We start from the raw sequence: 27720 nt of genomic DNA, 5'->3' as shown, positions 1-27720 counted from the left end.
TAACTAACTCTTAAATGGCAAAAAGAAAATGTGCTTCCATCCATGGGGATTTACGTGCAATTTTAATGTTAGCATAAAAAAAACTTGTGAAAACAGTTGCAAAAACGTCTTGCGTACTTCTAAAAGTTCATGAGATAAAGTGCAGTGAGTTCACGATCATGATGTTCACAAAACATGTGACTTAAGGATTCAACAACTTAACGTTTGTGCTCCACGGTAAAGATGAAAAATTCTGAAAGATCAAATCATAAGACCTGTGCAGAACAACCATGAAACGGTAAAAGACAGGAGGAACCCACGTTTCTAGAAATAATCTGTGAACAACAACTGTTTTCTACTCAGTCTAACCACAGCACCAATCAGCTAGGGGCTAGTTAGTTTTACTGAACGTTAGACGTGAGATTAAGTTCATGCTGTGCACATGGTTTCATTATATACAGTGGCAAGAAAAAGTATGTGAACCTTTTTGAATTTCATGGTTTTCTGCATTCATTTCAACACAAAACATTCTGACCTTATTTATGTCTTTATTGAGAACAACTAATAACAAATTGATGTCAAAGACTTTAGAAATTCACCAGTCATAGAAGGCATCATTGGAATTGACTAACATCTGTGTTCATGAGCCTACAGTATGTAAAAGATTGAACAAGCAGGGTGTCTATGGCAAGACACCACGAAGGAAGCTGCTGCTGTTACCGTTTCATGTGATTGGGGGGAAGATGAATTCCCAAGTGATCAAAAAAATTCTTCAGCATAATGTGAGACTGCAGAATATCAGCTTAAACTCTGTAGAAGTTGGTGATTCAGAAAAACTAAATGTGCCTTTTTTGAGTGGCCAAGTCAGAGCCCAGACCTCAACCCAATAGAGATGCTATGAAACGACTTGAAGAGAGCCACACACCAGATGCATTCAAAGAATATAACAGATCTAAAGCAGCTCTGCAAGAAGAATGGGCTAAAATTCCTCCTGAACAATGTGCAGGTTTGATCCACAGCTACAGGAAGCGACTGGTTGAGGTAATTGCTGCCAATGGGGGGGGGGGTCAACCAGCATGGTTGACTTTTTTCACTAGGAGGATTTTATAGTTGTTCTCAATAAAGACATGAAAGATCCAAATTCTTTTGGTGTTATTATTTTAGGTGCATCATATTTGTTAATACTCAACCATGAAATTCCAAAAGGTTCACATACCTTCTTGTGCCACTGTTTAATTACAAGTCTAGCCTCCCACCTACAGTAAGTGGCTGGGTTGATAAGGTGATGTTTGACTCAGGGCTCGGTTAATAAACTGCTTTAAAGTAGAATTAAGTGTTCACTAAAGGCAATGTTGGAGCCTATGACACCACATTTAGAGCAACAGGAAACAGTAAAACGTTACAGTGCAGTAATAAAGTAGTAATGTGCACAATGCAACATGTAAATCATGCACACACAAAAGCCAGTTGCATTTCCTGTTACAGATTTTCTAAAGGTTTTTCTAAATGTAGAAATCGGTCTTCTTATCAAATGGCTCACTGAGTTTATCTAAACAGTGGGACCTTCTCTGCCAAAATAAAACTAGACTCTGATTGACCAACATCTGCTCCTCTAATTGAAATGCTGCGAACCTGCTGAGATTTCCAGCAGAGAGGACGCCGATTCAAAGGAGATCAAATCTGACGAGTGGAGGGACTTGAGCGAATGTTTTATGACAGCGTGTCCACTTCTAAAGCACTGACTAGAGATGGACGGGAGACTGATTCTTAAAATTGCCTTCAGTTGGACGCCAGATTCAAAATCAAGGAAGCACTTGCGAAACGATAAGCGAGAGTGAGAGGACGATACGTTGGACAAAAAAAGCTGGAAAACCGGAGGAAAGTGTAGTGTTAACACACATTTGTGTGAGTGCCTTTGCATGTCCTGAAAGAAGGATAAAAAAACACAATCAGGGACTGAACCAAGGCACGGTTCTCAATTTCAGACTTCTTTGAGGTCTTTATGTGGAAATGCGACCAGCGTTCCCATCACACACCTCTACAACTGCAGCCACTCTCCTGTTGAGTTGCCTCTATTTTATGCCTGTTTAGCCTTTGTGGGCCCCTCTTTGTATCACGCCTCGCTACAGACATCTGGACACTCTTTCTGTTGCCCAATTTCCAGTCTCATTGAAGGGGGACAAAGGAGAGCAGGCGTCCAACGGCCCACAAAGTCACTCTCCATCACGTTGGGCTCCTGCAACACTGACACGGACACAATGATGAGGAGGGAGAAGAAGCAACCGGGGTGCAAGTGGGTGAAACAGAGCTCGCACCCCCAAGGGAGCTGTTTGTGTCAACAACTCCCCGCGAATGAGACCCGACCCCGGCACCAGAGGCCCCCAGCAGGGGCCAGACCGCGGAGGAGAGGGTGTGAAACAACAGCTGCTTAATAAATCACCTCAGAACCAGAGAGATGTTGCTAAACAGTGAGACTTCAACACTTACAGTCAGTGTCCTCCTCCATCAACATCATCATCATTAGCAGTGATGATGATGACAATAGTGATGAGAGTGAGAAAGTGATGATGGATGTGTCGAGGTGTTGATATTGCTTTGCGGTGTGATGGATAACAGATAAAAGCAGTTGTCAGGATTCAAGCATCGAGTCAAGTTTATTTATGCAGCACAAAATCACAAATACTGTTTGTCTCCGAGACTTCACTTCTATCATTAGACCCTCTGGAAAACTACGATGGGGTAAAAAGCTCACAGCAAAGAAGGTGGAATGATCATTGAAACTGAATTGAAACATTGAAGTTTCTATGGTTCAATTAAACATTTATTAAGAGAAAGAAAACAAACGTGGGGAGAAATAAAGAAGAGATGTTATAAGTTGGACCATGTTTAGTTTACAAATATAAACCAACAAATACAAATACATAACATGAACTCTAAACCTATTCACTGTTTTACTTTTAACCTGCAATCTTCATTAATTAGTCAGTCGTTTCTTCTTTGTTTTGCTCATAACCACTTACAATGAAGAATGAACTTGTGACCCCTCATCAGTTAGGGTCTTATGTTTACGCACTGACTAGTTCACCTAAACTGCCATCTGATGAAATGTGTACTGTTGTCAGTGTCAGGGGCCAGACTCTCAGGTTGTTGGAAACCAGCATTTTAAAACAGCACCATCAAACATCCTGCTCCTTCCTTAACTTTGACCTTTCTCCTCACTTCTCCTTCGTTCCTATCTATCCGCTGTCTTGTGAGGGCTTTTCGGTCTCAATATAGCTCAGCAGAGCTTAACCAGTCGCACACAGGGCGCAGATGTCGCGTCTGTCTCTTTAAAACAGTGACTCCTGGAGGCTGGAGAGGATTTGTTGCAGACCCAGTGCGCAGCTCCGCTCGGCATGTGCAGCGCTCCACATTCACCCAAACAGACGCCGCAGCCCGCAACTGGCCGGATCGGAGCAGACTCCGAGAGAAGAGGGGGAATCTTTCATTTCTGACAGGGCTCGATATAGTTATCGATTTTTTGTTTGGTTTGTTTTCATCTTCCTCATCATCAGAAGCGGAGGATGTTAGAAACACTGAATGCGCGCGTCACGGTGAAGTGATGCTGCTGAGTTTGGTTATCAGCTTCCTCCGGGGCGGTGCTGCCGATCCTGCCGCTGTCGTGGCTTTCTGGGAGTGACATCAAAGTTTTTTGGGGGCTGATTTCAGCCGCTTGATTTACTCCAGCTGAGGCTCGGGCTCCTCTCCGGCTCGGCGGAGCTGGTTTCTCAGTCCGCTCCGGGCGCTGCTTCATGACTGCAGGTGTAATTGAATTGTTCGCTCGGCGCTGAGTGGAGTGACGGGAGGCTGCAGACTCCAGAGGATTCGGCACCGGGAGAGTGTGGAGATGAACTTTGGAAATTTCCTGCTTGTGTCATTCATCGCCATCGCTTCAGGTAAAATGAAAATAGCCAGAAGAGTGTTTTAAAGCTGCTTCCTCCCTTGGCTTTCTCTCTATCTGTGTGTGTGTGTGTGTGTGTGCGCCTCTCTCACACACGCACCCTCAGCCCATATGGCGTGACGGGCTCATATTGTCTTGGACTCGTCTCATCGTGTTGTCTGTCCCTGGATGATGCCTGATGGATGTAAATGTTGTGTTTAGCTGTGGTTCAAACACGTTTCCTCTGACAGCTGTGGGAACCCAGCGCATCCTCCCCAGATGAATTTAAACAGGAAAATGTCACGCATGCGTTCATTTGGGGATATTTGGATAGCACCGGTGAATGCCAAGAGCGGGCACGTTTTCCTGGAGTGTCCCCCTGAGCACCGAGGTGGTCACTCTGGGACACCATTAGACAGCAGGAGAGGTCAAAAGAGGCTCCACTCCAGCCAAAGTGAAACCATTTAACTCTCACTTCTGGCTCAGTAACTCTCAGAGAGAGTGTCATAGCCTGAAAAGCCCCCACTCTCAGAGCCAAAATATCTAGAGATGCCACATATTATTAAAATGCCCCTAAAAGCTCCTCTTTGATTACCTTTGAGCAAGGGATTATATTTTTTAACCGTTGCTTTAATAACAGCTTAAATGTCCAATCCTTAATCCGACCCCCAAATAAAATCAGGGCTCAAAAACAATTCAGGAGAGTGCAGATGTCTTTTTCATTCTCAGATTAATTGACACAAATGGCAGCAGTTGCATTTGATGTCTGAACTGTGTATTTCAGTTTAATACTTTAAAAACATTCAGTTGAACTTATACAATTCAGTCAAAACAAACTAAACCAGAAGTAGTCCTTGTTAAAAATATAAAAACACAGAACCTATTTTAGATCAGAACCTGACTGCATATACGGATATATAGTTAGATATTGGCAGATTTATTTACCCAGACATTCTTATACCACTAGCAGCTCTACTGAGTAATGTTTCTATAAAGCTGTTACATCACGATTTACATCCTGGTGGATGTTTAATTTATGTTATACATAACTGAGTGACATTAATACTCCAAAAAAGACAATAAACATTCAATAACTGACATTTTAAGTTCATATAGCTAACCTACAGTATTAGCATAGTTGCCTACATACACATCCAGAAGATAAATGGCGTCTACCAAGATGTATGAAATTTAAAAGCTCACTCTAAGCTGCTAAATACTCAGCAATTGTCATAAGGTAGTTGTAGAATTTGTCTGTCTGTTAATTCAGGCTTGGCAGCTAACATACAGGGAGGTTTTACAGGATATTGAGGGTGAACCAGAATGTTAAAGTTGCAGGCCATGAAACCAAAAAAGTGCACTAAAAAGCTTTATGAAGCTGAAGGGAAGTGCAGGTGATCCGCCCTCTGTGAGACTGCAAGTAGGAATGTCCCCTCTCACACAGAAGTCCACTGTTGATGTTAAAATATTTATGCATAGCAGCTTTAAGGAAATGTGACCAAGACCTGTATTAACTAATATATCTGCAGTAAACTTGTATCAGCTGATAAACTGCCCTAGCCAAGTTATTGGTTCTGCTTGATTTTCCATCCTCTTCAATGATAAACTCGAATTTCACCATAAATCCGGTGCTCTATGGCCCCTGTGACTCCTCTCACCACTTGCTCGGCTTCATTTTATAAACTGCTAGCACCTCTCTTTGTACGAGGTACTTCTTTCAACACCCACACCATCTGCCCACATCCATTAATCTGGACTATTTCTTCTCATTCCTATCTCCATTATACTGCACATTCCCGTGGGGTGATTCTATTTCATAAAAATACTTTCAAACAGGTTTCATGACCTCTGTGTTGAGACAAATACCCCACGGTAGATTGTTTTTATATGAACAAAAAGGAGAAATACGAGCGTTATGGTGAGATACGTTTTGTTTGTGTGGGCTTATCTAGCCAATAAATTCTTCTGTGTTGGCTTTAAGATGTGTGGTGGGGTGTTTGTTTGTGTTTTCCCAACTTTCTTGTTTTATTGTGAAGGAAAAACAACAATCATCTTTAAAAACTGCATTCAATTTAACACAGCAGGTCTTTCTCACGCATGCAGACACACAAAGCAAATCTCAATTAATACGCCATCAGTGTAGACCCTAATACATCTCATTGAAATTTCAGTTATCATGAGATTCAACAGTGGAACTAATTGGTGCTAAACTACCCTTAGCTGGTGATTTGTGTCCACTGTGCCCACAAGCTCATTACTTAGTGACAAATATTGCCGAAGGCTGGTTAAAGCCTCTCGCAGCTCCTCTCCATGAAACAACCGTGGATGATGAAACCACTGCAGGAGCTGGTTGGTTTAATGTGTCACATGCTTGACTCATTTAGCCGGTTGTTGATGATGGCCCACTTTTGGTACAGTTGTTGACGACGTAATTTTAAAATTAGATGATGGGTGAGGAGGACAGTTGCCAATCAAAGGCTCCAAAAGTCCAGACTAATGCCAGAAAATCAAACTGCAAATCCAGTCTGCTTTGAAACGGAGTTTAATGTGCCCAGTTATCGTCTTCCCCCAGAGATTACTTGGCAATGTCACAAGAACTCCATGAATGTTTTTGGCCTTTTTAAGTATGTAAATGAATTGAAATTATAAAAGGCACGAGTAAATCGCAGCAGACAGCACACAGCCCCACGGAAAGGCTGCCAGCCTTCTGCCCATGTCTTCCTTTAACTTGCACGTAAAGTTAGTCTTTGAGCTTTCTGCCTAACAGGTAAATAGTAGCGTTTCTCAGCAGATATCAAGCTGGGAACTCAGACAGGTCCAGCTCCTTGTATGCGTTCCCTTCCGAGCCTGGCTGTCGCTCAAAGGCACAGAGATGTGAAGCACAACGGGACGTCCCTTTGCGGCTTTGTTGTTTTCGCACATTAGCATGACAGCGGTACACTTCTGCCTCTGGGGAGGATGTGGGGTTAATATTTGTAAATATTAATTAATGAAAGCAGTCCCCGTTATATAATGGCACAGCTAGGAGCCAAGAAATGCCAAATGCAGCCTGAATCAACGGGGTTTTGAAGACGTGATCGTGATCACCCCCTCAGCTTTTACCCTGATAACTCTGTGTGTTAGATGAGGCAGAAACGGAGGAGACGCCATGAGCAAACATGTAGGCATGTGTCAGAGTTTGCAATTAAGACCAGTGCAATCACTTGTCTATCAGAGCTGAGCAGGGCATTAATGGGATTTAATTCTACTCCGTGCTGGATTTTTTCATTTGTGATCATGATTAAATGGAGAAATTCCCACAGATTAGATGGAATCATAACAATAACTTCATCTAATCAGATGCTTAGCTCATAATGAATTAAGTCTGTAGCTCTGTTTTTACAGGGAGAACACTGTGCTCACTGGCAGTCGTTCACTTTGTTAATGATGCTATGGTTCTGGCACGTATTTATCAACTTCATCATTCATTTGGTCTAATGTATCTGTTTATTTACCCACTTTAACTTTGTTTCTGCCATCTACGGTATATGAAATACAGTTGAGCTGATAAAAACCTGTGTGTGACAGCGGCACACCGGTGTGTGAGTGGCAGCTAGCACACAGTGGGGTTTTAGAGGATTGAGAGAGAGAGAAGCAAGACATTACATTTGCCGGCCATAAAACTAAAACAATTAGCTGAAAGGCACTAAAATGGATAAGAGAGAACATGACAAAAATCAATGTATGTAGGTTGACATACCGTGAGACGACCCTCTAGGGACATTAGATGAACATTACAGGATATAAATCAATCCTGTAATGCACAGTGAAGCCTATAGTCTTCAAATATTAGCAAAAGACAGTAAAAGCAGAATAAAGATGTGTAAAAACAACACAGACATCATTCGTATGCACGAGGAAACAATGCAAGTGTGAACCTTTAAACATTTAAAGTGTTGAACTCACACCATCCATACGCAGAGTTACACCAACATAGTATTAAAGAGGCCCAGTAACAGAAGGATCTGTAAAGAAAACTCACAGCGATCCTCGTTTTTTAAAAAGTCAACATGCGACCGATGAGTAGAGCCATTAAATTAAGCTTATTGTATTTCTCTGTGAAAAGCTCCTCTTGCCCTCTCATACTCATTTGTAAACAGAAAAGCCTTGGGAGTGTACTACAGCGTGATAACCTTGCATGAGGCCGACACACTCTCATTCATACATAAAGCCCCCTCTCCGCACCGGACGACAGCTCAAGGTTGACTGTCATTCTCTCTCGCGGATTTTATCAACTCTCTTTTCCCCTCTCACACTGAAGACGTAAGACATTCATAGAAAATATGCCTTCAAAAGTGTTTCATCCAGTCGTTCACTCTGACGCCGGTTCAGCACAAACATGTAATTTTAGCAACGAGGATTTAACTGCCCCCCCTTTTTTTTTTAAAAGAAAATCCAGGCAGTGCTGCGATTGTTGAGCTCATATCCACTGATATACTACAATCTAGTGATTTGTTTCATCACACCAGGCTGTATTTGCTCATAGCAAAGCACCGCTTCTCTTTTATTTGCTGCTGAGGAGCCACTTGGACAGTCAGACACATCTCCAGTCTGTTGTTCTGAAGTCTCTGTTGTTATGCGCTTATGCAATTTGTTCTCAAAACCTGCTACACGAGTAGCCGATGTCCTTGCTTGTTCATGTCTTGTATATTTACAAGTCATTTCACACCAGAATGCCCCGGAATAATATTTTTCACACACACCAAGTCACACTCTAAATTCCCAGTGGCACTTGGATATCTCTGGGGACCCACAGCAGGCTCTAATGGACTGTGTTTGTGATCAAACTAAAAACACACCTTCGCAGGTCCTCGTTTTGTGCCTGTGACATTTTATTTTTCCATGTCGCATACAGAGCTGACAGGGTTTTTTTTTCTTTTTTCTGAAAGGTGCTTTCAACCACTGGTTCACAATCTTCCTGCCATGAAACAAACATTACTGTGAAAATATCCCCCCTCAAAAAAGAAAATGTGTTGCTGTCACACTCAAGGTGACGTAGACTTTTTGCTAATTGCACACTTGTCACTTGTCACCTGAATGTGTTTGCTGGTCTTTTTTTCTTGTGACAAGACCGTTTTCCATGTAATGCATCAGCACGGCACCACATTGGTAGTTTTGCTTGATACTTCTATCCACTACCGATTAATAATCTGCAGTGAAAACTGTGTTTCCGATAAACTTTCACGTCTGGACTCTGATTAGTTGGACTTTTTGCATACTGTGTGATCAGTGATGTGTCAAAACCACTACACAAGAATCTGTCACTCAAAGCATCAAGGGCTTCACAGTCGAGAACATTACGACACAGAGAGCTTTGACTACAGCTTCTACAAGTGTGGACAAAGAAACCATTACCGTTACCCAGAGTTAATGGTTAATGGCCTGTTGGTGACTGGAGTGGTGAGGAACCCGCTGAGCTTAGCCTGTATTCCTTTAAGTATATGTAATGTGAGTTGTCAGAGCTTCTTAGCACTCTGAGAGTTTAAGGAACATAGTAAAAGAAGCAGATCAGAGTAAACGATGAAGAGAAGAGGATATGCAGTCTCCAAAGAGTTATTTAAATGGAACATTTTTGTAAATTAATTTCAAGGATAAAGCTGGTAATCACCCATACTTTTCTTTATATCACCATATCCCATTAAAAGGACTCAAACCCGACTAAGAACATGGAATTGTGTCCACTCGCTGTAACATCCCTGAATCCAGAATCTGATTTGATCTTGCCCACCTTCGCCATAAAGCTCCACTGTTGCTCAAAAGCTATTAAAAACCCTCTGCACTGGGTGACACGTTTCTTCCTCAAGAAAAATGTGACCTCAGTATTTCTTAACAAAGAACTCCGAAGGCCCAGGATGACCAGCGCTTTTCACAGTCTGTGAAATGGATTTCTGTAGGAAAGCTGGTGGTTCTGTGGCGTTCTCTGCTTTTTTTTTTTTTTTTTTGGAAAGATACCATGGTCAGATTTTTCGTGAGGCACAAACATGTCACCCAGAGCAGCAGCAGTGTGGCTCACTGACATGTTTTTAATAGCTTTTGAACAAAAATGGAGCTCTGCGACAAAGTTTGACAAATACAAAAATGTAGAAAATCACCAGATTTCTCCTTTAACTTCCTTCCAATGATTGTACTTTAGGGAGTAGATGTTTAAATTACACCTCTCACCCTCCAAATGATATCAACTGAAATGAAAATCTCCTCCAAATAACATCATCTGGAGGAGTTGTTTCAGCTAGAAGCCGGGAGTGTCTCATGTGGCTTTGGAGCTCAGTCAAGTAAATAGTGATTGTGTGAACATATTGTATGCAACATATGAGGTCTAAAACAAATGGGACTGCTTAATAATGCAGTAAAGCTTAAACAAAAAAACTAAAAAGAACAAGCGCATGTCCTCCAGCCTGATGCCAATGTCTCCTTACACTCACTTATCCACGACCCATATGAGGGAGTTCTTCTTCTGAGGCTCGATCTCTCTCTCTCTCTCTCTCTCTCTCTCAGACCAGTCGACATCACAAAATGATTTTAAGTTATTATTGTGTTTTTGTCGGGACAGACTGTGACACATGTTAATGACTCGATTAATATTCATCCACATCCTGCATTAGCGTTTGGAGCCGTCCTGGTTTGTGACCCCCGGTTGGTGTTAGCCGAGAACGCTCCGACTGCTCTTTAGATGTTTACTTCAGGTTTAGGCCGTGATGGCGACTTCTGACCCGCGTGGATCAAATCAGTTCATGAAAAGACATAAATCTGCTTACAGCTGAAAAGTGAGGCTTTATCCTCCGATTTAAGTATAATGTAACATCAGCATGTGCAGCCACATGTATGCCATTAGGTTACTCCTGTCTGCTCCCCTCCAGTGATAAAGAAGGATTTTCATGCTGTCTAGATTATGTCCTGAAAATAATGCTTCAGACAGAGCTGCACAATCAGTGGCACAGTGACCATTTCATTTTCCTTCTTTTTTTTTTCCTGCTGAGTGAGGGGAGAGACCATCTGTTCCTCAGACCAAACTAAAAGCACTGGAATTTTGAATTATTCATTTTTCTATCTGTAGCACATTGTTAGAGATATTTGGTCTTCCTCTAAAAGCTTACCTCTCGTCTTCAAGCAGTGGGCCTTTCCCTCACAGCCAAGGGAAGATAGTAATGGATCCCCAGAGAGAGAGGGATATGGGAGTTATCTATATCGCTCCGTTTCGCTCTCTCGACTCTCGAGCTCGACTCTTAAATGCACACATCCCTCTGTCTTATTCTCAGCTTTCCAGCAACTGTCATCTCTGCCACTTGACGTATAGATTGCTTATTGCTGTATCACATGGATGATTGCATCCTGTTTCCAGGTGATGTCGTCTTTTTTTAAATGATCTGCTCTATGTATGCAACATGGGGGTGTCTGTGTCTTTCTGTCTGCAGAATATAGACATCACAGGTTGTTATTGGAATCTGTGATGTCTTAGCTTGAAATCAGAGATAGCCTTTAAAAAGAGATTACCCATGATTTGCTGCTTCACTCCACACAGTCCTTGTCGTTGTCCCACATCTCTGAAGAAAGACATTCTTGCCTTTTAAAGGGCTTTGACGCTTTCTGCTCTGTTACAAAGAAATTATATATTTGTGGTAGGTGGTTCACTGCCTAGATAACATCTGTCCTTATCTCCACTCCACAGGGTCCCGGGCACGGTTTGAAGACAGCGCACCTCGGATTGTGGAGGACCCTTCGGATTTGATTGTCTCCAAAGGGGAGCCTGCCACCCTCAACTGCAAGGCAGAGGGTCGACCTCCTCCCAGTATAGAGTGGTATAAGGATGGTGAGCGTGTGGAGACGGACAGAGATGACCCCCGTTCTCACCGCATGCTCCTGCCCAGTGGCTCCCTTTTCTTCCTCCGCATCGTGCACGGGCGACGGAGCAAACCAGATGAAGGCATCTACACCTGTGTGGCCCGCAACTACCTAGGAGAGGACATTAGTCGAAATGCTTCGCTGGAAGTTGCCAGTAAGACTCTATGTTATTGATCATTGTCCTAAAAATGTACGTGTGTGTGTGTGTGTGTGTATCCTGTTTCACTATGTTTCCACGTTTGTGTGTGTGCACTATACACATGCTTCACAGTTGTGTCCCAGATCTTTCTGCAGCCGTCTGGCAGCTTTATGGAGGTCCACTGGAGGGTTGGCTGTGCTTAAAAATAATGATATGAGACAAGCAGACTGCAGGAGGCAATCCCACAAAAGATGCTGCTGTAGTTGGTGATAAATTAAGTGAAAAGTAATGGCCTGTGGATTTGCTCCTAATTTTAGGCTGCTGTGAAAATAAATGAATGTGTTCTGTCTTTAGTCCCTTTTCTTCTTTTATTAGGTCATTAACTGTGGCTGAAGAGTCAGCTCAACAACCAAACAAGATTTAGGGCGAATTAAACATTGCAAACAACATAGCTGACATAGCAATATAGATACAAGTATCAGGTCTTAAAGCTAACATGAATCTGATAATGATATTGTATGGCTAATGAAGATGTTATGTAAGATGAGTTGCTGTGCTGGTTAAAGGCAGACACACATTTTTTGTTGTGATGACTAGTGTCTGACTCAGTGTGTTCTGTGTATTGATTAGTTTGAAGACCCAGCTGCTGCCGGTCATTCTTCTTTAAACGTGTGTGATATTTACTGTACAACTGACATTACCTATCGATGGCCTCACATCCAAGAGAGACCTTGTTGAAGTTACTTTAATCCAATATTATTTTTGCTCACTGCAAATTGCACTGTTTATGATAAGTAGCCACTATGAAATGACACTGTGTCCAAACTCTAACAATTGGACATCACTACATTCAATGTCCATCAATTACCTGCCATGATGAAACAATTAAACATGCTGGCAGCAACAGTTCAGTCATGGTGGTTTTCACACTCAGTTTCAACACAGCCTATGTCAACCGACTAAAATTGGATTTATATTAATGTATAATATCCTGATTTTAGATTTGGGAAACAGACTAGTAATACACTGGTGCTGTCTATGATCACTTTACAGATGCATTGAGGTGTAGGAATCAAATCCCTAATTTAACTCGTAATTTGGAAACTGTTTCCTAAACGTTTAATGGTAATCAGTAAAAGAGTGGGAGCTGCCTGCAACTTTCCAAAACACTTCAGTTGAACAGAAAAGAAAGTAATCCACTTGTCTGCATAATCGATCCTTTATGTGAAGCAGTTCACTACAGCAGCTACAGGGATTCCCAGCGGACTACTTTCTGTGTTTACTGCAGACCAGACTCAGTGACAAGTCTTTGAGTGGATTTCTGTTAAAGTGAAGTGCTTTGGGAAGGTGTAGGATGTTTGTGCTTCTTCCTCTGATCGGCATCTTTATTACCAGAGTTTGAGTGTTACAAATCTTTACGAAGAGAAGAATGTTGGCATTTAGTTTACTTCAATCTGCTTAAGCGTCGTGTCCACATCACTAATGGTCATAATGTTTCTCCATCAGTGCCATGTTGAATGTTTATATAGCCACTCCACTGTCTCCACTGACAGAGGAGATCTCCTCTGTGGCAGCCGGATTATCATCATGTCCCCTGAGAGTCGCCTCTCTGCGTCACATGTGTGTGAGCACGCATGTATAGCTGTGATTCCTTGTACAAACGTATCATCTCCAGATGAAGAGTGCAGCAGGGAGGTGGGAGCTTCCTCATATCTTGGTGAATGAGCACTGAAGTAAAAAGCTCCCACTAGGAGCAGTGTCTATTATTTTCCCTTATTGGTCCAGGACTCGTGCCGTTGTCTTCATTCCCTCCTTATTGTGCCAGTGTGGCTCGGCCCTGGGCTCAACTGCAGCTCTCTCTGGCTTGAAGAAATGGATTAGTCAGCAGCTTGATTAGGGGAGGAAGCATAACAGATTAGCAAGGACGAATTATCCTTGTTAAAAAAAACACAAAACAGCAATTTGAGCACGCTCTTATCTTCCACCATATTGAGGCTTCCTTACTGGCAGCGTGTGTGAGTAAGTGCTCATGGCTGGTTGACCTCATCTGTAGCTTGTGTCTAAAAATAGTGACAGCCTCCTCAGATATATCGTATATTGGGAACCATACACAACTGCAACTAATGCAGATATCCATGCTGGGAGAAGATATAATACATATTCAGTCATAATGAAATTTTGCTTTGTGTGCAGCTGAGGATTACAGTGCAGTCGTATCAGATGACTCACCTGCAGGCGCTGAGTGACTAAGAGTATTAATAAGTTCCATTTTGTTCTAATCTCACAGCCTCCGGCTAGCAAGGGCATATGCTAAGACAGCATGGTGGTGGTCTTAGACTCCCCCCTGCACCCCTCCCTATGCAAGGTTGTGCTGACTGTGGAGATAAATAGTGACCCAATTAGCTCTGGCAGGGAGGTGGAGGGGTGTGTGCAGTGTTAATGACAGGCCAGTTTTAAGCTGGTGGTCTTGCAGAAATGTGTGTGTGCAGGGCAGGAGTCAGAGGGACAACAGGTGGGAGGAGGAAGGAAGAGCTTTAGACTCCCACTGAGCAGTAATTAATACTGATGCATCTGTTCGACTATTAGTACGACTCCGAGTCGGGAGCAGGCACTAACCTGGTTTTAACCACATTCATTACATATTAATTTCCAGTGAATGATGCATAATGTATTGTGCTGCATGACTAAGACTTTTCTCTGCAGTGTACTCACTTAACTCGCTCTAACTGCCTTATCCCTAGCCCCATTACACTGGCGAGACTTTGTGTTATTTCTATACAGTATAAGAGGACTTGTTTCTGTGGAGATTCATGTCTTTGTGAAAATCCCTGTCACACATAGGATACATTACAGTACATTTGTGCCATTACATCCCAGTTCACAGAGCTGATCAAGGCTGGGCTAGGATTAAAAATCAACCTTGGACGTCTGCCCAGACAGCCCCACCACACAGACACCAATCATTCTTGCGCTACTTCAAGTGTACCTACCCTGATTACCATCACTTAGCTGAGTAGAGTATTATTCCAAAAGAAAATGATGTTGTTGCTCCATATGTTACTCCATTTAAGGTGTGATGAATTGTGTTGCAATGTCATTTTTTTGCCCAAAAACCTGGAACAGACACGGTTCTGTGAATAAAAAAACCAGACATGCTCATGTTTGACACAAACACTAAAAATAAGGTGGACATGGTTTTGTATTAACAGAAGAAATATAACCGAGATACGTGTCTGAGTCATAGATGTTTGTGTCAAAACATAATTCATTAAAGAGATCCAGAACTTAGACGCTGTATGTTTGTTTGTTCTGTGTTGTCCAGCCCAATTTGCTGCACATTTGCAGTTTTGCACACCGCAAGGCCAACAAGTTATGTTTTTGTATTTTTGTTGTTGCTCGATTGTGGAGTACCTCAGCTGGTTTGCTTGGAAATGCCAGCAGCATTCATTATTCTGTCTTTTTTTTTTCCTTCCCTTTTTACTGTAAGCTGCCAGTGACCAGCTGACTTGCCTGGCTGTTGAAAAACAGAATAATGAGACAGTGGGTGTGGACGGAAATCCATTGCTCTGTTCTTCCACACTGAGCATTTTGGCTTCAAAGGAAAACAAGAAGGTGTGTGTGTGTGTGTGTGTGTGTGTGTGTGTGTGTGTGTGTGTGTGTGTGTGTGTGTGTTTGTGTGTGTGTGTGGGGTGGGCTGGTCGGATACAGTAGTAGAGGCTGCTTTAAAATCATGAATGCGAATGCCTGTCTGTCTTAGCGAGGAGACACTCACAGGGTGCGGGAGGATTAGAATAAAGTAGGACAAATAAAAAATCTAACTTGCTTAAAAGGTTTTTGAGCCAGATGTTCTTCTTACTCCTGATGAGGGATTATGAACAAATCAAAGTTCTGTTTGCAGCTTTTTTCTTTGCTTCTTCTGCCCTTTGTTCTCGTATGACGGGCGAGTATCTGCAGATATGTTTCATCTCTAATCAATGCGTGTTATAGTTAGTTTATAGTTCAGAACTATGGAACAGCACATTTGACCTCCCCAGTCAAGGTAAAGTCCTCTGTATCAGCACTGTTACTGCAACGTCCACATTCACGTGACATGACTCATATAAAATAATTGCAAAAACCCCATGAATTGTATTTTATTCATTACAGGATTTAGATCCATTCAGTCCTATATTCTGGAAAGTGTAGGATTATTTTATTTTATCCCCTTTTATGTGTGCAGGGAACCGAGAGAGGTGACGGGGGAGGTCGCACATTTGCATGCTCTGTGGGCGCAGAGACGTGCGAGGATCTAGATGACTTTTAGTGGAATAAAAAAGCTCCTCATAGAGGAATGAAGATTTTTTTTTAGGTGCCATTGAGCAAACTATGTTTTGATTCAGTATGCAGTTCTTATTATACAGTACAATTTCAGCCTTATTCCAAAATGGATTCAATTCATTATTTTCCTTGAAATTCTACCATCAATACCCAACAATGATGGCATGAAAGAAGTTTGTTTGAAATCTTTGAAAAAAAAAAAAATCAGTATTCACAGCGTTCACTCAAAATTGAGCTCTGGTGCATTTTGTTTCCAAAACTCATCCTTGAGATGTTGCTACAACTCATTTGGAGTCCACAGGAAATTCAATTAATTGGACATGATTTGGAAAGACATACACCTGTCTGTATAAGATCCCACAGTTGACCGTGCGTGTCAGAACAAAAGCCAAGCCTTGTAGTGCAAGGAATTTGTCTGTAGACCTCAGAGACAGGTTTGTATCAAGGCACAGATTTGCTGAAGGGTCCAGAAAAAATCGTGCAGCATTGAAGGTTCCAATAGAGAGGGTTGAAGCTCCAAATGAAGGAGGTTGGAATCGCCAGGACTCTTCCTAAAGGGGGCTGCCTGGCCAAACTAAGCGAAGGAGAGAGAAGTCAGGGAGGTGACCAAGAACCCGACGGGCACTCTGAAAGAGGCTGTAGACAGGAGAATGTTCCAGAAAAATGACCATCTTTGCAGCACTTCACCAATCAGGCCTTTGTGGTAGAGTGACCAGTGACGGAAACCACTCCTAAAAGGCATATGACAACCCACCTAGAGTTTCACAAAAGGCACCTGTAGGACTCTTAGACCATAAGAAACAAAATCTGGTCTAATGAAACAAAGATTGAACTCTTTCTGTCATGTCACCGCTCAGCAGCTGGTCAATACCATCCCTTTAGTGAAACATGGTGGTGGCTGCATCATGGTGTGGGGATGTTTTTCAGCAGCAGGAACTGGGAGACTAATCTAGATTGAGGGAAAGATTAATGCAGCAGAAGTACAGAGACATCCTTGGTGACAACCCTGTATATGTCCACCAGAGCCCAGACTTAAACCTGATTGAACATCTCTGGAGAGATCTGAAAATGGCTCTCCACTGATGCTCCACATCCAACCTGATGGAGCTTGAGAGGTACTGCAAAGCAGAATGGGAGAAACTACCCACAAATAGGTGGTGCCAAGCTTGTAGAATCATACTCTAAAAGACCTAAGGATATAATTGGTGCTAAAGGTGCTTTAACAACTTATTGAGCAAAGACTGTGAATACGTCCTTGTACATGTACATGTGATTTTTGCATTTTTTATTTTAAATAAAGTCATAAAGATTTCAAACAACTTTCACGTTGTCATTATGAGGGATGGTAGAATGTTGAGGAAAATAATGATTAATAATTTAATCTATTTTTGAATAAGGCATTAACATAACAAAATGTGAAAAAGTTAAGTTCTTTATGAACTGTACATCCATGGTCCAGACCATTACCTACCAAAATGTTTTTCATTGTGTTCAACAAAACATCTTTTCCCCAGGTATGCAGACACAAGTTATAAAATTGTAAACCTTGGGAAATAATCTCTCTCTACATGTAAGTTTACAAGGTGATCTCAACTTTAGCAATCAGTTTATTAGAAAAAAATATTTTAAAAGGCATCACCTTATGTAACAGTCCCGATAATCATGCCTATTACATCACAATCCAGACGAGGCCAGAAGATATGGCTGAACAAAGCTTTGAAATCCTAACTGACAGAGATATCTATATTTGAAGAGGGGTGTTGTGCCTCTTTAAAGCCGTAGCTTTTTCATAAACACTGTTTGCCCTAGAGACCTTCACATCCTCCATCAACACAATCAGACAATGGACGGATTAAAGCACCCTCTTTCCTCTGTGGTCTCCATTAGCTGTGACAGGGCAGTATCATGACAATGGGATTAGACTGCCTCCCTAATGGGTTTACTGTTCGCTAAAATGGAAGTACAATAGGAACCAGGCACTGGGTCGCATCAGGCCGTTCAAATGGGTACTTCCACTTTCCTTTAACCTCTCTGTCCACCCTTGTGCCTGTGAGCTGTGAAAACACACAACCTGGTAACTATTCACACATCTGTCCCACGCTGCCGACTCTGCCCGTTTCCCAGACTTACTGCCACCTCTTGTTTAGCAGAAGAGCGTTTGTTTGTGTCTTGCCTGTCACACTCACCTCTCATTTGTTCAGTGGCTGCTTGATTTTCAGTGAAGTCATAATCAGTTAAGAAAAACACTGTCGACCATGTTCATTAATCAGCCCTATACAGGCGAAGTATGAATGCAATGCAAACAGTTTTCTACTGATTAATCTTTTTTCCCTCCCTCTGTTCATTTTTCCAAAAACACTAACAGATGGCCTTTCTGCAGTCCTACTGCTCCCCTCTGCTAAACACCATATTATAGAGATAAATGACACTTAAAAATCAAGTGATGAATATTCTTGGCAAGATTAAATCTCCTAGTCTGTATATCCCTGAAATATTAAAGTTACTAAAATGAATGGAAATCATAATGAAACCACTGGGAGGCATTTAGCCCTGCTTTGCCTCTATTTAAGCTCACAGGAAGTGCCTTAGGGAATATTAGGATTTGTCTGACGAGGCAGGGTCAAACCTCAGCTGCCCTGCAGTAACCACACTCCGTGGCTGAGCCTAGTGTGGACGGGCGGGCGGAAGCGAGAGCGCAGGGCCTGGTTTGGGAGATTATTTGTCCGAGAAGTTAAGTTAGGGACTGTAGGCCCTCGGGGACGAGGGGTGTTTGTCTCTGTGTTTCTGAGGAGATTCTGTGCTGGGATCATCATCAAATACAAACATGCATGGGAAACTCTGTTTGGCATGGCAGGCTTTAAAGTCGGAGCAAGGAAGGATCACATTAACTTGAACACAGCTTCAAAGAAAATTTTGGAGCTCACGTTGCACTGTGTTTGGGGGTAGTGATGTCAGGAATATATTCTGCTCTCTGGCATGTGTTTCTACATTGAAATGTCCCACTTTCTGAGAGTCTGAGCCCGGGGACTCTGGGTTTCAGATGCTAAAGGTGTGTAAGTGCATATGTGTGTGTGTGTGTAGTTCAGGGATTAGCTCTCTGCCCATAACTTTTTCACTTCAGTCACCATGGCAGTGAAACAAAGGTCTCTGTGCACCCATCTAACCAGGCCTTACAGACGGAGGTCTAAAAATAATGCAGTGCATTCAATTAGCCCTTCAGCTCTGCAAAGCATTTGAAACAGGCAGCCAAGTGAACAGCATTGTGGTTATTTGGTGAACAGACGTTTGGGAGGAGAGTAAGTGCCTTTACTGGTTACAGTCCCCCCATGACTTTTCTGTAGCTCCTGAAAAGAAGCTCTTTAATTGCCCTGTTTTGTGAGGACCTTGTGGGTGTCTTACCCTGCTGTGGCAGATGTCCTTGCCATAAACTGTATATGCCCACAAGCTCCCCCCAGACCTCTGGTCAGCTCCTCTCTTGTCACATAATCGCCTGCTCTGAGATGTATTACAGTGTTTGACAGTGAATAATAATTAAAATATCACTGCAGTGTAATGAGAAATTTAATAATGTCTGTGTTAGAAGCTCTGAATGAGTCCTCATTTTGTAAAGACTTCTCCTAATCCTAAATGTCATGGCATTGAAAAAAAAATCCAATTCTCCCACTCGATAAAGAGAGTAAATGTCCCCTTCATTTCAATAAAGTTCAGTTTAAGTAGGCAGGTAGGATCATTATATCAGTCAGCTAACACCGAGGGTTTAAGAAAAGGGTGGATGATGTACGAATGACTCTACTTCAGACCTGAGGGAAAACTGCTGCCTCACATAGATTGAAATATTCATTGCTGTTTACCCAAGACAATTATGTCTGTCAAACAAGGGAGGAATGATTTTCCATTTCTAAATGGCTGCAATAAAGATGTTTGAGATGAGAGTTGACTAAGGGCCAGGGCTGCTATGTTGACATGGACTTGGTGGATAATTAATGATGCATACATTTGATTATGTACTCAGAGTAATTGGCTTTAGACTGTGTTTAGGGCTTAGGTTAGTTGTTGATTTAAGGTGGATTACAGTAACGTCACTAAGTCCTAAGGAATAAAGACTCGCAATACACTGTTGCTGTGGGGTTTCTGTTCTAGCACAGTGTATATGCTATCTACAATGATGATATTTGTATTATTCATAGTATGAAGCTATATTGAAGCTAAAGAAACACCATCACGTAATTTGGGATAGAGATTGTTCCCAACATACATCCACTGAAACATTCAAAAAATGTGTTAATTTGCCTAGACGGACAAAAACTAACCCACACCCTACAGTGAAAGGCACTATTGTCACTACCTAAGTTACTAAGTTACTGTTACTAGACATGCAAACATTTTACACTTTGTATTACAGCACATAAACACATATATTGACACATATTGAGACACAGCTCTTCACTTCTTTGCCATGAGAGACTTAAGTATGGATGCTAAACTGTAACTACTCTAGATAAACGCTTCTCTGGCTGGGGTTTTGACTCAAGAAGGACAAGAATAATTAGTCTGTTGCAGTGAATTGTAGATTGACAGATGGAGGTGATCCTTGTATCAGTATCTGCAAAAGATCGCTAAAATATTCATGAAAGAGTAAAAGGAGATTGTATTGATTGATTATGCTGAAATCTTACACTTTGGCTGAGAAAAACCTGAAGGCTGTAGCTCCAGGATATGGTCCAATATGTCGAGGGAAGTCGGGTGTGTGTATATGTGTGAGGCTGACAGCATGCGTGTATGAGTTTCCATTGTGCAGGGAGTCTCATGAGAAAGCTCCAGTTCACAGTTCACACAGAGGCTTTCATCTGTCAATCATAAAGAAAGATTAGAAGATATCGAAAGTCACCGTGTCAACCTTCTCATCCAGTCATCACCCACAGGGTAGCGGGAGTGCAAACCTCAGAGTTGATACCGGGATGGGCTTTGCTCGTTCAGTGCTGATTTCATTTAAATCAGAGCTGAGCTGCACATTTATAAGATGGCATTGGGAATCTGAGACAATTCTCTTATTAAAGCGGAGGCCTTTTTTTTCCTTCCTCACACATGGGCTAAATTATGAATGCACTGTTATTTGTTTACTCCATGTTGGACTGAGAGATGTGCATTATTCATCTGCTCTGACAGGAGAGACAGCAGAGTAGGACACAGGCATGGGAAAACATTAAAACAGAGCACAGTCTAACAAGGACGTTGCCAGGGATTTGAGCAGTCATGCACATGCAAACACAATAATGGACATTGTCTCAATGAGCTCGTTTTCATCCAACCCCCAGCAAGAAGATGGTTCACTCAAGTAGACAACTCTGAATGATTTCCAAGACAAATTGGTGTGCTATTTGATGATACTGGTCATGTGCCTGTGCTGCTGCTCGCTGATCTGTGTCTGCTTTCCAGTCTTTGTTTTAAATACATCAAGTATACAGACCTTCTGAAGCTAATTAGATTTCTTTGTGTTTTCTTCTCAGTACTGAGAGATGATTTCCGACAGGCCCCGAGTGATGTGGTGGTGGCTGCTGGCGAGCCTGCTGTGTTAGAGTGTGTGCCTCCAAGAGGCCACCCCGAGCCCACTGTGTCCTGGAAACGCAACAACGTCCGAGTCAGCACTAAGGATGAACGCGTTACTGTGAGTTCAACAAAAACAATGAGCAAGGACTGAACGAGTCCAGCTATCAAAATTATTAGGAAAAGTGGATCTGTCTTTATATCATCACACATAATGGTATGCCACAGGGGTCTATTCTTGGACCCTTAGTCTTTTACATAAAGATTATTAAGAAGATTATTTTACCTGATCAGTCTTCTAATATAAACTACCTCAAGTCTCTTCTCTGATTTAATTCTTATAACTACAATACACATTCCAATATCTATATAACTTTAGACAAAAAAACAAAGCTTGGCACAAATGGTTTCAGGTACTAAGCAGCCTTTTGAATAGAACAGTAATCTACCCTTACATTTTTTATGATCCATTTCATTGTTTCTGTAAATGTTTTGTTATTTGCCAATATTCCTTTTGTTGGGGCTATTCTATTCATCTTCAATGGTCTAGGCTGAAATCTATTATACAAGCGGCACAGATACCCATTTTCAGTGACAATCCTTTCAATAGTCTATAATTCAGATACACTTGGCTTCTTCTAGGCTAGAAATTGATCTAATTCCTACATGACTTTTATTCTCTTCTATGTAGAAATCTACAGCTAGACACATTTTCTGGCAATTTTGACACATTTTTGCAATGGTTTTACAACAGCAGCTGCTGCCGTTTTCATGGGTATGACTGTTTATTGGTCTCAGGTGTAAAAGAGTAAAAGCTATAAATGACGATATAAAGATATCAATGAGACTACTTGATTAAATAAAGTGTACATATTTTTACAAACTCTGGTTTTGTAGCCAAGCACTGTTGAAAAGTATTAGACATTAGACATTTATGTTAAATACATGTAGAGATCCCAATATTTCCAAATTCAACACATTTGAAAGTGGGTGTGAAGATACCTACAGTGTTTAATGTATGTATATTTGATATTTGAAATGCCATAATGCACATTATAGTTTATTTTAAGTCATTCCTGTTGCTGCTGCATATGTTCATTAATTCAACATGTTCATGTAGCCACAGCTATAAACTGCCCACAACAAATAAACAGTTTATTTGTGTTTGACTAATGTTTACTGAAAACCACATTCACCTGCTGTTTTTTACTAAATTATTCATCCTGTATTGTGTATTAAAAAATCTATATTTGTCACCAGTTCAAAAAATGCCAAAGACAGGGTAGAGAAATCTGAATGCATTGTGAAACAGATTTTTTGTCTTTACTTGAACTTTAATGACATTAACAAAAACATACTATGTGAATTTGGTGTATTTATCAAGTGAGGAAAAATGTCTTTATTAATTTTTTGTCAGCTTTTTTTAATCTTATAGCAAAATAACAGTTCAAATTCATTTGAATAAAAGTACTGTGGCAACTCTAATCTGAAGCATCAATAGAAAGACTACTGTGCCTTTTCTCAGCACCATTTTATTCAATGATTCAATAGTCCGGGCAAAATCTATTATACGAGGGGCACAGATACCCATTTTCAGCGACAATACTTTCAACAGACCGTAATTCAGACACGGTAGGTTCTTTTGGGTTAGCTTTTCTGTGATGTAGAAAAAGCTGAAACCAATTTCTGGAAATGTGGGAAGGACAGTATGTGTTGATGAAGGACAGTTTTTTTTTACAACAGCACAGAAGCAGAGCTGAAAGACATACAGACACAAAAAAGTCTAAGTATGTAATGTAGTATCTAATTAGTAATGGCCAAATGTGCTTAAAGTACAAGTACTCTTTGCAGAAAACTGGCCCTTGTGAGAGTTATTATTGGGTCACTGTCACTGAATTAAAGTGTATGTAGCGTTTAAATGTTTTAGTTGGTTGAGCTGGAGCTAATTATACATGGTTATAAAACTCCCATAAAATAGAAATAAAGCAAAGGACAAGGGCAAGGAAGTTGATACTTATAGCTTGATTATAAAGCTTAGTTATATTCATCCACTTCATAGAATGATACCACAGTGACTCAAACGGTGGTTTGAAAAAGGATTCATAGCAGTGCAGTAGTATCCAAGTGTGCATTATTTCTCCATTAAAAACTGTGATGATTAGCTGCATCTATCTGCCGTCTTTACTCAGGGCACCCTGAAGACTAATCTCTCGAGCTGTCACAATGCTGTTTTTCAGATGCGTGGGGGAAAACTGATGATCTCTCACACTAGGAAAAGTGATGCTGGCATGTATGTTTGTGTGGGCACAAATATGGTTGGAGAAAGAGACAGTGATCCTGCAGAGCTAGTGGTGTACGGTGAGTTTCTGATTTTTGAACAGTAACTCTTTGTGCAGCCACATCTATGTTGCCTATCAGCAGAATCAGCCTGACGTGTTTGAGTACCTGTCTCTCTCCCCAGAGCGACCTGTGTTGGTACGAAGGCCGGTGAACCAGGTGGTCATGGAGGACGAGACTGTCGACTTCTTGTGTGAGGTCCACGGAGATCCTGCCCCCACTGTGCGCTGGCGCAGAGACGAAGGGGAACTTCCCCGCGGGAGGTGAGAGTGATGGACAGAAAAACAGCTTTACCAGAGACAAGTTGTGGATTATTAGCACATGAGACCCAGAAAAAGTGACATAATTGCTCATTAGTTGTCTTCTCTTGTCGTGGCTTGTCTTTCTGTCAGTGTGCAAGTGTGAATTTATAAAAGGAAGCGACCAAAGAGGATTTACTTGTCTTTTTCAATCCTGAATGCATGTTTAGCTTAGCCTGATAAATAACTACATTTCTTCTCCTTCTGCCATTATATTACATATTACTTTAGGTTTAATGTAGTAAAACTATGAGTGGTAAAAGTTCTGCGTTCTGGTTCTCTGTCATATTGCATATTGATATATTAAATATAAGAGTGATACATATTAATATCACCTGTGTTAGTGGATCTTTTTACACATCAGAATCAGCTGATTCACTTCGTTGCTATGAATCAGATGAGAAGATTAATTCTGCTCCAACAGTATGTTGAATTTGAAGCATAAGACAGCAGGCGATTAGCCTACATTTAGCACACAGACTGCAAACAAGGGAAGCAACTAGCCTGGCTCTGTCTAAAGGTAACAAAACCTGCCTACCAGCTCCCCTAATGCTGACTAATTAATGTGTTAAATCTTGTTAGTTTAATCCTTACACACACTACACTGCAAAACAAGCCTTGGCAATGTGACATTATGTAAAATTCACAGATGGGCTTTTAATTACTAAACAATCAACAGTGAATGAAGGCATTTTTAATCATTTAAAATAATTCTAGGCCTTTCTGATTTTGTCACTGCTTTTCTCCGGTTGGAACAGTATCACAGTAGAGTGTCCTAAATGTGATGTTACAAAGGCAGAAACTTTTGGAGAGACGAGAAACCTAGATATAGGTATTGGACAGTCTTTCCAAAACCCCTCCAGAGAACAGCTACAGCAAATAATGCTGCTGATATGAGAACAGATAATAGCGATGATCACGATTTCATGTAGGTTGTTTGTCATGTTTCTAAGGAGCTATATTATTAATGTTATCTTACTTTTTCAGTTATTTCAAAGAACATCTAAGGCACAACAGATAAGCACATTGTTCCATGTGATCTGATTGGAAGGAAAAAAACAAATCTTTCCACCAGGTTAATTGACAAGGAAAGAAAAGACATCGTCTCATACCACGGGCAGATTTTCCTCTTTATAGATAAGGAGATAAGTATGGTCTTTTGTTGTTGCTATGCTTCTCTGTTAGATGTTTCATTATCTCTGTTTTTCTCATTCTCTCTCAAGGTTTGAAATCCGCAATGGCAACAACCTGCGTTTGTTCCGCGTGAAAGAGCAGGATGAAGGGACGTATACGTGCACATCTGAGAACAGCGTGGGCAAGACAGAGGCGTCAGCCATGCTGCAGGTCCATGGTGAGAAACGCGTCATCCACACTGCGTGTGAGCTCACCCATTCACATGCCCACTCGCCAATAAGAGAGCAAACTTTCCCGTGGCAACAGCATTGTACGCTGGACAAAGCTCTATTCCTGTTTCCTGCCCATCGCTCTGTGTTTTCATGTCAGTGTATTTATCTGAGTCCCTGTCCAGCAGTGCTGCCAGGAGCTTATGCTAAACCGTATGGATTACACCATTTGACAGATGTTTGGTAGATGTGTGCTTTAATTCACTGCCAGAGAGCAGTCCCAGTATTAGTAAGACATGACTCTCTCCCCCTGTCTTCCGCTCTCTTTATCTCCCTCATTTTGCCTCTCTCCCAGTGCCCTTTTTTCTCTCACTGTGCGTGTGTCTTATTTTAAATAGTCTCAGACGACTTCTTCCACTAATGCTTTTATCAGTGTAAATGTAATCTGCACCGAGCAGTTTTCCATTCACTTGTCTCCTCCTTCTTCTTCTTTTTCTTCTTTCTTCTATGCAGTCACCGGTTTTGTTTTGTAGCTTAGCATTTCATCCATCTCATTAATTTTCCATTTCTCCCCATCATGTTTCAAACCCTTATCATCATTCCAGTCGGACCGTTCCGTAAGTTTCCTTTCCTCATCTAATTCTTCTCAATAAACAAGGCATTCGTGTCATTGTGTTGGTTTGGAAATCAACATAACCGATGCCTAATGCTATAAATACAGTCCTCCATTAGCTGCTGACTTGCCGACAACATGCCTGTTGCTGCAGTCAGACATTAAGTGAGCCTAAGATGTAGTGCATTAGTGTACGCCAGATTAAGGGCTCCCATCTAACACACATCTGCTGTGTGTAAAGTGAGTGTGTCACTATGTAAATCCTTCTCTCATTTGCTGCTACAGTGTTTTGAATGCAACTGACACGTGTTTAATTACAACCCAGTGGAAGTCTTAATTTCTAAATAAGGGCATGGTTTGACCTCAGGTTTCGTTACTTATCATCTAACCTAATATTAGCATACTGTAAGTTGTAAGTTGGGTGGGTGCGTGTCATTTTACATGGTCAATGATAATAACAATAATAATAGTTATTACTACAGGTATAACTATACCTGTAAATAAACTATAAACTATAAAACTTATCTTTGACAACATGAAAGGATGTATGGCTCCTTTTCCCATAATGTATTACATGAACAGTAATCAACCACATATTTCTTCCTTGTCTCTAGACCCATAGACACAGTATTAATAATTAGCCATCACGTGTGAAATCAGTGTAGTCCCCCTTTAAGCAAGGGGACCTGGTTACAGATAAAGATGGCGGACTACCAACATGAGCAGGAAGTAGTCGATGTTAGAAGTTGTTAAGCTCTGCAGAATATGAGCCTTTGGATGAAGATTCTTAAATAAGGACGAGTGTTTAGGGTTAGAGAAAACCACTGGTCAATGTGATGAGACTTTGTCAGGGTTCTTGTCTGCAGTCTTTGTCAGCAGGCAGGTACCTCTCCCCTTATTATTGCTTGGTTGGTTAGTAGGTAGTAGTAGAAGTAACAGTAGGTTATTTTAGCATCTGTTGTGTTGACTTTACTGTGAAATAATGTTAAGACTTTCTCCCATCCTTAAAATCCTTCTCTTCAACAACAAAGATCTTAATTTCAATCAAACTAAACAGCAGGTTATTACAAACCTATAGAATAAGGAAAGAAAAAGGTGCAACATAAAAACAGGCATCATCCCCTCCCTGCTCCCCAGTTCATGATGAGACTGACCTTGGTTGTTTCAGCTTAAATAAGAGACAGTGTTATATTTAGGCTAGGTCCAGTTTGATTTAATTATGGTACAAAAAGCCACACTAACCTAATAAAAAGAAGTTAGTGAACAAATTCCAGACATGATCCTCCATATTAACATTAACTCTCAGACAGAAACAGGTGACATTTACTTTTAGACATTTCTGACAACAAGTA

The 27720-nt window shown here is 41.3% G+C and overlaps 1 protein-coding gene across 1 annotated transcript in view; it reads left to right on the top strand.

Annotated features, from left to right (window-relative positions):
• The first annotated feature begins 3630 nt into the window (after window positions 1-3630).
• zgc:77784 (Ig1_Robo domain-containing protein) overlaps window positions 3631-27720 on the top strand; it is a 44243-nt gene continuing 20153 nt past the window's right edge. The window contains exons 1-6 of the mRNA XM_026363820.1: window positions 3631-3914; window positions 11604-11930; window positions 21740-21897; window positions 24014-24134; window positions 24238-24376; window positions 25636-25763. Coding sequence (XP_026219605.1) covers window positions 3866-3914; window positions 11604-11930; window positions 21740-21897; window positions 24014-24134; window positions 24238-24376; window positions 25636-25763 — 922 coding nt within the window. The 5' untranslated portion in view covers window positions 3631-3865. The remainder of the gene's footprint in view (window positions 3915-11603; window positions 11931-21739; window positions 21898-24013; window positions 24135-24237; window positions 24377-25635; window positions 25764-27720) is intronic.

This window comes from Anabas testudineus, chromosome 13, assembly GCF_900324465.2.
Source record: "Anabas testudineus chromosome 13, fAnaTes1.2, whole genome shotgun sequence".
NCBI classification, from domain to species: domain Eukaryota; kingdom Metazoa; phylum Chordata; class Actinopteri; order Anabantiformes; family Anabantidae; genus Anabas; species Anabas testudineus.
Note: the sequence above shows the minus strand (reverse complement) of the source record. Positions and strands in the feature narration are given on the sequence as shown.